Source organism: Hypanus sabinus, unplaced genomic scaffold (genome assembly GCF_030144855.1).
Source record: "Hypanus sabinus isolate sHypSab1 unplaced genomic scaffold, sHypSab1.hap1 scaffold_315, whole genome shotgun sequence".
NCBI lineage: Eukaryota > Metazoa > Chordata > Chondrichthyes > Myliobatiformes > Dasyatidae > Hypanus > Hypanus sabinus.
The window spans coordinates 461,805-472,500 of NW_026781226.1; the positions used below are offsets into that span (position 1 = coordinate 461,805).

General features: G+C 45.4%; 1 protein-coding gene across 1 annotated transcript in view; it reads right to left on the bottom strand.

Moving 5' to 3' along the window:
• LOC132388388 (NACHT, LRR and PYD domains-containing protein 3-like) overlaps positions 1-10,696 on the bottom strand; it is a 53,020-nt gene that overhangs the window by 14,081 nt on the left and 28,243 nt on the right. The window contains 2 exon segments of the mRNA XM_059960734.1: positions 1,840-2,006; positions 3,402-3,494. Of these exon segments, the coding sequence (XP_059816717.1) occupies positions 1,840-2,006; positions 3,402-3,411 (177 nt within the window). The 5' untranslated portion in view covers positions 3,412-3,494.

Below are 10,696 nucleotides of genomic sequence, written 5' to 3' on the forward strand. Positions count from 1 at the left end.
ACAGCCACTGCAGGAAACCCCTCTATAACAGGTATACGGCTTTAGTTGCGGAGAGTGACCTAGCAGAGGAAAGCCACGGTGATTATATCTCAGACTCTGAGTTTCGTTTTGTGATTCAGAAGAGTGAACTGCACTAACAGGGGAATTCAATGGTTAGGAAAACAGGCAGAAGATTACTTTTGACGAGAACAATATTCCTGGATGGTATGTTGTCACGGCCAACGATATCTCGCATCAAGTCTGAAGCTTTCTTACGGTTACGGTGAGCAGCCCGCAGTCGTGGTCCACAAAGACAAGAGTAGGGAGTGTGATGAAGTTCTGCAAAGTTAGATGCTAAACTGAAGTGCTGTGTTCTCAGGATTGCTACCCCTACCACGAGCTAGTGAGGTCTAATGTTCGGATGTCTGGACTCTCTTCAAAGGAAGTTGGGCCTGGACAGAAGTGATCACTTTACACCCGAACTGGAGGGGAATTGTTAACTTTGTGGGAAGGGTTGTTACCGCTGCATGGGGAGAGGGGAGGTGTTAAACTTGAGCTGCAGGGGGATGAAGAACCAGAGTGGATTCTGGAGTGGCTAGGTGGAAAAGATGTAGTTAAGCCGACATGCAAGGTCAGGAAACTAAAGGATGAATATCGTGAAAGTTTTTTTTCAAAAATGCATATTATTTCAATGCAAGGAGTACTGTAGGAAAGACCAGCCTATCGCATGGATCAGCACATTGAATTACATCATTGTAACCATGAATGTGATTTGGCTGGAGGAAGTGCAGGACTGGTAGCTCAGCATTCCAGGGTTCTTTTGGGTTAGACACGATTCGACAGAGCGGGAGGGATTACAGATGGAGGGGTGGCATAACTAGTCAGAGAAAATGTCACTGCATTGTTCAGAAAGGACAAATTGGATAGCTGGTCCACTGAGATCACATGGGTGAAACTATGGAACAAGAAAGGGATGACCACGTTAGTGGGATTATGTTATAGCGCACCCAATAGTCAATGGGATTTATAGGAACAAATGTGCAGAAAGATCACAGAAACAAGAAACACATGATTCTGATGGTAGACAATCAACTTTCCATTTATTGACTGGCAAACCGCGTTATAGGGCTGGATGGGATATTGTATGTCAAATGTATCCAGGGAAGTTTCTGTGATCAATATATTCAGGTCGCAACTGGAGAGAGTTCATCCTATTAGGGAACAAGACAGGGCAAGCGACAGTGGTGTGTGCAGAGGAACAGCTCAGTTCTTGTGATCAAAATACCATGAGTTTAAATATCATTATAGAAACTGATAGGTCTGGTCCTCGGGTTAAGATAATAAACTGGAGAACGGCAAATTTTGATGGTACCAGAAAGGATCTGACAAAAGCAGATTGGAACTGGCTGTTTTCTGGTACAGATGTGCTTGGTAAGTGTGAGGCCTCCAAAACTGATATTTTGAGAGTACAGACTTCAAATGCATAAATAGCCATAAGTGAAGAGTTTGAATGTTCCTGAAAGAATAAAAGGCAAGGGTACCTTCGTTTAGGGAACGTTGGTTTTTTAGAGATATCAATCCCCTTGAGCTCATCGCAAATATTGGTTTGAAGGATCAAATGATCAAATTTGGTACTTGATGAGCATAAGAAATGCAAGAGTTACTAAAGGAGGAAATCAAGAGGGTGAAAGTACGTCATGTTTAATAAAACTTCAGTGTTTCTGAAAATGAAATCTCTTTTCTTGATGTTGACCACAACATTGCAGGGTTTTCACTGCCGAGTGGTGCCGTTACACCGGTTCTGTCGGTCTGTGATTGATTCTGTCGAATCTACACTCAGCCTATGTTCCAACCACTTACATGATACTCTGGCCCAGTGAAGTGATCCTCGCCCATTAACATGAAGCTGACTCCCTCCACGCCCTCTTCAATCGCCTGCTCCAGTCGCTCCATGTAGAATCTCGTCAACTGGAACAGTTGGTGATCGTCACATTTTGACAGAAAGGCGGAGATTGCAGAGTTCAGATCTGTAGTCAATCATAGAGCATAAAATAGTAGATGTATCATGCATACGTGGACACAATGCCAACTTAAACCAATTCCATCTTCTGGAACACGGTGAATACCCCTCCGTTCCCAGCCTACTCATAATTTCAAACGCCTCTCAGACGCTGCTGAGTATCTGTTTCCAGTCCCTCCCTCGGCAGCTCATTCCAGACATTGATCACTCTCTGTGGAAAACCTGCATCCTAAATCCCCTTTAAACTTTACCCTCTAACCTTAAACCTATTCACCCTAGAGCTTGATATCTGGCAGAGTCACAGACTACCGAACTGTGCTATGCCTCTCACAAATTTATGGATTCTCTGAGATTGAGGCTTCATTCTCTGACACTCCAGAGATAGCAATCCAAGGGTGATAGACTTCTCCCGGAAGCCAATATTCTGTAATCGTGGTGAAACTCGTCCTCGTGATGTGGCTAACAACTTTGTGCACAATACTGAGATTGTATCTTAACCAACGTTCATCCAGTTACAACTTTGAAAAATACATACTCACACATCAGCTAGTTGTTAGCATGCTACCAATTTTGTTGCACTTTCAGGGAGCAATGCACATCCATCACAAGACCCGTCAATACAACAGCCTTCCTAACGGTCCCAGCATTCTCTGCGCACATTGCTCGTGAACCTGACCTCCCAAGGTGCAACTCCTCACATTTACCCGAATTAACTGTACTTGGTGACTATCTGTTCATATTTCTAATTGGATGCTGAACATTTTGACAACAGTCCAAAATTTACACAATGCCGCCGAGTCTGTAAGTCGATGAATCAGTCCACCTATGTGATTCTTTCTGTACAATCATTCACTGTCTGCCGCACCCAGCCCGTTCTCCCACAATATAATGCTCCTAAACTCGGCCACAGAAAACAGACACTGGGAACTCCCCTCACCTCCATTGAGCAATAAGCCGAAAATCCAGGGAGAACTCACGGCTGTCCTTTCAAAAGAGAAAACACCATGTTTCTCTCACTGGCTGTTGGAAGTATTTCCCACATCAGGGTGTACCAAATACTGACAGAGATTCTGTCTTTTCCCTGGACTGTTACATTGCCCGTTGTTGTATTCCTCTCTGAGTTACATCCACACCCACTGTACTCTTAGGAGCTCCCTCTCCTTTCACTCAAGTGAAGATTTGCATGGTGAGTGGGGTGATCCGACCATTCTGATTGTTAGGTCCCTGCACAGGACCTGGTGAATTGTTCCAGTGCTCATGGTCACTTTACCAGTAGGATCAATGACGGCAGTTTTGCTGTGTCCCTTTAGCTCCCAGGTTTATTCCTCTGAACTATTGATGATTTGACTACCCGTGTACCACAATGACAGCGTTTTAATGAGAAAGAGCCCAGTGAACATACCTGTGTCCATTCTGACTCTGACTGACGTTGGTTGATTGTCGTCTGCCTGTCTGCCGTCCAGGTGGAGGAAAGCACCAACTAACGGGCGATGATCTGAATGACACAATAAAAACAGACAGGCTGTTATTCTGACCTTCATAATTTAAAACACTTTTTTAAGGTCGCTGCACAGTCTCCTACATTTCAGGGAGTAAAGACATACAGTGGCCATTCTCTCCCCAGCACTGAGGTCTTCTGGCTCGGATGACAGACTCACAAATCTCTGCACTCTTTCTACGTTAAACGAGCCTTTTCAATCATACAGCGGCGAGAACTATACTTTTTACTGCAAACACAGTCTCACCAACGACTTATACAACGGTTCCATTGTGGTTAACTCAAGTCTTTACAGTTCGAACGGCCGGGTTTTAAGCCCTGCCGCTGACTGTCAGAGTTTTCAGGTTCTCCCCATGATCGGTCCCTACTATCCACACCGGCAGCATGTTCCAACGACCCACCACTCTCTGTAAGAAACATTTACCCCTCACACCACTTTTAAAGTTACCCCCCTCTCACCTTAAATGCATGACCTCTGTTGTTAGACATTTCAACCATTGTCTAACTATTTCCTCTCATGATCCTATAAACCTCAATGAAGATTCAAACCAGCCTGAACCTCTCAAGAGAAACTCCAACTTTATCCAACTTTTCGCTACACCCCATGCTCTCTACCCCAGGAAATATCCTGGTAAGCCTCTTCTGCACGCTCTTCAAAGTCTTGATATCCTTCTTAGAATGAGGCAGACCTGATTTAGCTTTGCGCCCGAGAACTGACTGTGGGATCGGTTACTTGCGGTTGCCCAGGCTGGGAGGGGGTTTGGTGGTGAGGCGGATCTGTCTGTGTGTGTGGGTAGAGGTTATGGGTGGACGTGTGGGCGTGGGGTGAGTGTGGGAAGGCTGTGGGTCCGCAGAAGGTAGGGGGTGGTGTTGGGCTGTTGTGAGAAAGAGGGATGAATGGTAGTTCAATCACGTGGGGAAGATGGGTCACAGGGCAAATTAAGGTGTCAACTAAAGAGGATATGATCCATTGGATCTCACAGTATATGAGTCCTTTCAGGAAGCAACAATTCTATCTTCATATTAATTATAGTCTAATCTTCTTTTCAAATTTTTTTTTTGTTACAGAACGCCAGGGTCTGGGGACAGCTGTCACCATCATGGGCTGCGAGTCCAGATTGTGAAAGGTTTGGGGTATCAGTGACCTCCGCATCAGAGAAGGACACCTGTTTATAGAACCTCTTGTGAGATATAAAGGTCCCTACTGTGGATTCGGACCTGGTAGCAACTCTGAAGTTTGCAAAAGGAAAGGGAGTAGGGGAGTGGATAAGAAGAGAGTGCTTTAACTTGGAGTGCTTTACCAGTACAGGAGCTGTTTTATAAATTGCTTTGGTTGTATTTTATGATCTCACAGGCTTCAGGAAGAGAGTGCGCCTGGAGGACACCCAGAGCTACCCAAGTCAGACAGAGAGACGGACTGTGCAACGGTGTTAAGCAACTGTCTCAATCGAGGAGCTAGGTGCTAAGTTAAAGGGCAATAACTCCAGGGCTGTGATCTCAGGCTTGCAACCCGTGGCATGTGCTAGTGAGGCCGGAAACAGGATGTCTATGCAGTTTAATATGTGAAAAGGAATCGGTATATGGGGGTGGGCTGAAGATTTCTGGATCATTGGGCTCTCTTCCAGGGAAGGTGGGACCTTTACAGAAGAGACGATTTGCACCTGAATGGGAAGGGGAATAATATCCTAGTGGGAAGGTCTATTAATTCTGCATCATATGAGATTAAACTGGGAGTTGCATGGGAATGGGAACCAAAGTGCCAGAACAGTTAGTGGAAGGGCTGTGGAGAGAGATGTTGTGCAGACAATTAAAAATCAGAAGATTAAGCAAGGTGTAAATAGAGTAAATTACAATGCAAGAGGTATCAGAGGAACGGCGGATAATAGTGCTGAAGATGTGTAGCTGGTTTACAAACAGTGGCAAGGTGAAGTAAGGAGGGGCTGTAGATTGGGCATAATTGCAGTTAACAGGACAAATTGAACATAAAAGGTGGAAAAAATCGAAAAGAGCGAATACAGGTGTGAAAGTGTTGTACCTGAATGTGCGCAGCATAGGGAATAATGTGGATGAACTTGTAACACAGTTGCAGATTGGCTGGTATGATGTTGTAGGCATTGCTGCTAAATGACTGAATGATTATACAGTAGCTGGGAGCTGAATGCCCAAGAACCGGCAGGAAGGCAGAGTGGGCAGCGTTGCTCTATTGGTACAAAAATTTATATCATTAGAAAGAGGTGACATAGAATTAGAAGGTGTTGAAACATTCTGGATAGATTTAAGAAACTGCAAGGGTAAAAAGATCTGGATGGGAGTTAAATACAGGTCCCCAAACTGTAGTAAGGAAGTGATCCACAAATTACAAAGGGAGTTAGAAATTACATGCCAAAAGAGCAATGTTACAATAGCCATGAGATATATCCATATGCAGGTAGATTAGAAAATTAGGTTGGTGCTGGATCCCAAGAAGGGAAATTTCTGGAATGCCTATGCGATGGCTTTTTAGAGCAGTTTGTCGTTTAAGCCCAGTCGGGGGATCAGCTGTTCTGGATTGGGTGTTGTGCAATGAACCAGAATTGATTGGAGAACTTCAGGTAAAAGAACCCTGAGGGGAAAGTGATCATAATATGATTGAATTCATCCTGAGACATGAAATGGAGAGGCTAAAATCTTGATGTATGAGTGTTTCGGTGTAGTAAATGGAATTAGAGGCAGAAGAGGTGTGTTGGCCGGAATGGATTGGTACAGAACTCAGCAGGGATAACGACAGACCAGCAATGGCTGGAATTTCTGGAAGCAATTCAAATAGCACGGGATATATACATACCAAAGATGAAGAAATATTCTAAAATAAAGATAACACAAACGTGTCTAACAAGAGCCGTCAAAGCCAACATAAGAGCCAAAGAGAGAGCATACAACAGAGCGAACAGGAGTGGGAAGTTAGAGGATTGGGTTCTTTTTAGAACCAACATAAGGCAACTGAAAAAAGCCACTAAGAAGATCAAGATGGAATTTGGAAGTTAGCTTGACAATAATATTAAAGAGGATACCAAAAGCTTCTTCAGATATATCAAGTGTAAAGGAGAGGCGAGAGTCGATATTGACCAGCTGGAAAATGATGCTGGAGAGGTAGCAATGGGGGACAACAAAACAGCAGAAGAACGGAATAAGTATTTTGGGTCTGGTGGAAGTTCCAGGTCATGAATTGTGTAACTAGACAGAAAGGTTTTGGGAAACTGACAGGTCTGAAGGTAGATACGATACTCGGACTGGATGGTGTACACATCAGAGTTCTGAAAGTGGAGGCTGAAGAGATTTTGGAGGCATTAAAAGACCTTTCAGAATCACTAGATTCAGGAAAGATTCGGGAAGACTGGAAAATTGCAAATGTCACTCCACTCTTCAAGTAGGGGGAGAGGCGGAAGAAAGACAGCTCTAGGCCAGTCAGCCTGACCTCCGTGATTGGGATGATGTTGGAATCCATTACTGAGGATGAGGTCTCAGGGTTCTTGGAAACACATGATAAAATAAGCTATAGTTAGTATGGTTTCCTCAAGGGAAAATCTTGTCTGACGAATCATTAGGAATTCTTTGAAGATTTATCAGGCAGGACAGACAAAGGTGAATCGGTTGATATTGTGTACATGGATTTTTGAAAGGCCTATACTTGAGGCTGCTTAACAAGCTACGAGTCCATGGTACTGCAGCAAAGATTCTAGCATGGATAAATCGGTGTCTGTTTGGCAAGAGGTCTTATGGAAATTCAACTTCCCCGGAAGTGGATGAAAGAGGACACACCAACAGGTGGAACTGTCTGTGGGAAGACATGGTTTGTCAGCTCTCAGACTGAATCAGAAAAAGGCTATTTGAAATGCCAGATGCAGGGGAGATGTGATCACATGTGCAGGGATTAAAACACAGCATTTGGGGCCGGATTTAATCACTGATTCTGACACTGTGAGAGGGTTACTTTTGCTGTGAGGCAGCAACATTAAGGGAAGAAGACACAAGACCTTCAGCAATTCCCATTTGTTTAGCAGAAGTGACCAATTTGTATGTAATCTTGGAAGAAACAGATACTTCCAGTGGTGAGAAAGGGGTTCAGTCTGGTTTATTTCAGGTTGGAGAGGGGTGTGGAGTTTTGAAATCAGTGCCTTGCGGTGCCACCATCGTTAATTTACCATGTCCGGAGTGGTGGATCACAGAGCACGGGAACAGGCCTTTGGCCGGCCATACCTGTTCTGACCATCCACTCACTGTCTACACGGGTCCCATTTATCAGCACTTGGTGCACAGCCGACTGTATCTCGGCAGTTTCAATGCTCATCGAGGTTATTCCCTGGAGCATTTCTTGACTGACGGAACAACATGAGGTACTAGCCAGTTCTCCAGGAGTTTGTTGTGGCTAGGAAGGACACAAGTATAATGGTCAAGGCCCCAGCAATCTCTTCACTTGCCTCTCTCTGTAACTTAGGGTGTATCCCATCGGGCTGATACAAGCTGCCGGGAAGGTGACAGGAAGTCTAATAAGCACAGGTTGCAGCAGGGAAAGCGGCCAGTGAGTGAGTGGAGCAGTGAAGGAGTGGAGCTTTCAGGCTTTGACTCGAGAGGCTTCGATGAGAACAGGCGGAGGGCGAGCTTGTTCCCAGTTAGTCTTTACAATGCCTCCTGAGACAGTGATGTGGCTCTCCTGTGAGATGCGGCAGTCTTGGGGGAGCTCCCCTCTCCCGCAAAGTCACTTCTGCCAGAAGTGCTCGCGGCTGGGTGATCTGGAAGACAGTGTGAGGAATCTGGAGCAGTAGCTGGATGACCTTTGACTCATAAGGGAGAACGAGGCAGCCATAGATGAGAGCTACAGGGAGTTAGCCATACCTAGGCTGCCGGAAGCAGGTCATTGGGTGAGTCAGAGGGGGAAAAGCGAAGGTAGGTAGACATGTAGTGCAGAGCACCCCTGTAGCCATTCCCCTGAATAATAAGTTTACCGTCCTGGATTCTGTTGGCAGTGATGACCGACCACGTGTGAGCCATGGTGGCAGGGCCTCTGGCCCTGACTCTGAACCTGTGGTTCAGAAGGATGGGACAGAGAAGAGGAGAGCTGTCGTCACTGCAGACAATAGTCAGGAGAGCAGACAGGAGATTTTGAGGACGTGAGAACGACACCCACGTGGTTTGTTGCCTCCCGGGTGCCAGGGTTAGTGATGTCTCTGACCGGGTGCATGACATCCTGGTACGAGAGGGAAAGCAACCAGAAGTCGTGACACATGTTGGTACCAATGACATAGGCAGGAAGAGGGATGAGGTCCTGAAGTGTGAGTTTCGGGAACTAGGCAGAAGGCTGAAGAACAGGACCTCAATGGTGGTGTTCTCAGGATTCCTGCCAGAGCTACGTGATAGAGATGGTAAGATTTGGAGGAGATGGCAGTTGAATGCGTGGCTGAGGTGTTGGTGTGGGGGGCAGGGTTTTAGGTTTTTGGATCATTGGGATCTCTTCTGGGGAAGGTGGGACCTGTACATATTTGATGGGTTGCACCTGAACTAGTGGGGGAGCAATATCCTTGCAGGTAGGTTTGCTAGCATGGTTCAGGAGGGTTTAATCTAATTTACAAGGAAGATGGGATCCGGGGGGATTGAGCAGTGAAAGAAGTGCATGGAATAAAGCCAGATCTAACATATAGAGAGGCTTTGTGGAAAGAGAAGCAGAATAAAGGGTATAAAGGTAGTAAGGTAGAAGGGCTAAAGTGTGTATACTTCAATGCAAGAGACATCAGGAACAAAGGTGATGAACTGAGAGCTTGGATACATACATGGAATTATGATGTAGTGGTCATTACAGAGACTTGGCTGTATGATGTAGTGGTCATTACAGAGACTTGGCTGGCACCAGGGCAGGAATGGATTCTCAATATTCCTGGATTTCAGTGCCTTAAAATGGATAGAGAGGGGTTAAAAGGGAGGAGGGGTGTCATTACTGGTTAGTGATACTATTACAGTTATAGAAAGGGCGGGTAATCTAGCAGGATCCTCTTTTGAGTCAGTATGGGTGGAAATCAGGAACAGGAAGGGTGCAGTTACTCTATTTTGGGGTATTCTATGGGCCCACTGGTAGCAGCAGAGATACCGAGAAGCAGATTGGGAGGCGGATTTTGGAAAGGTGCAAAACGAACAGGGTTGTTATCATGGGTGACTTTAACATCCCTAATATTGATTGGCACCTGATTAGATAGTTTAGATGGGGCAGAATTTGTTAAGTTTGTCCAGGACGGATTCCTGTCACAGATATAGTATTAGGCAACGAACCGGGTCAGGTCACAGATCTCTCAGCAGGTGAGCATCTGGGGGACAGTGATCACCGCTCCCTGGCCTTTAGCATTATCATGCAAAAGGGTAGAATCAGGGAGGACAGGAATTGGGTAAGGGCAAATTATGATGCTATAAGGCTAGAACTTGCGGGTGTGAATTGAGATGATGGTTTTGCAGGGAAATGTACTATGGATGTGGTCGATGTTTAAGGATATCTTGCAGGATGTTAGGGATAAATTTGTCCCAGTGAGGAAGATAAAGAATTGTAGTTTGTAAGAACCATGGGTGACAAGTGAGGTGGAAAATCTAGTCAGATGGAAGAAGGCAGCATACATGAGGTTTAGGAAGCAAGGATCAGATGGGTGTATTGAGGAAAATAGGGTAGCAAGAAAGGAGCTTAAGAAGGGGCTGAGAAGAGCAAGAAGGGGGCATGAGAAGGCCTTGGTGAGTAGGGTAAGGGGAAACCCCAAGGCATTCTTCAATTATGTGAACAAAAAAAGTTGACAGTTGTGAAGGTAGGACTGATTAGAGATAAATGTGTGAAGATATGCCTGGAGGCTATGGAAGTGAGTGAGGTCCTCAATGAATACTTCTCTTCGGTATTCAACAATGAGAGGGAACGTGATGATGGGGAGGACAATATGAGTGAGGTTAATGGTCTGGAGCATGTTGATATTAAGAGAGAGGAGGTGTTGGAGTTGTTAAAATACATTAGGACGGATAAGTCCACAGGGCCGGACGGAATATTCCCCAGTCCGCTCCACGAGGCGAGGGAAGAGCATTCTAAGCCTCTGGCTAGGATCTTTATGTCCTCGTTGTCCACAGGAATGGTACCGGAGGATTGGAGGGAGGTGAATGTTGTCCCCTTGTTCAAAATAGTTAGCATGGATAGCTCGCGT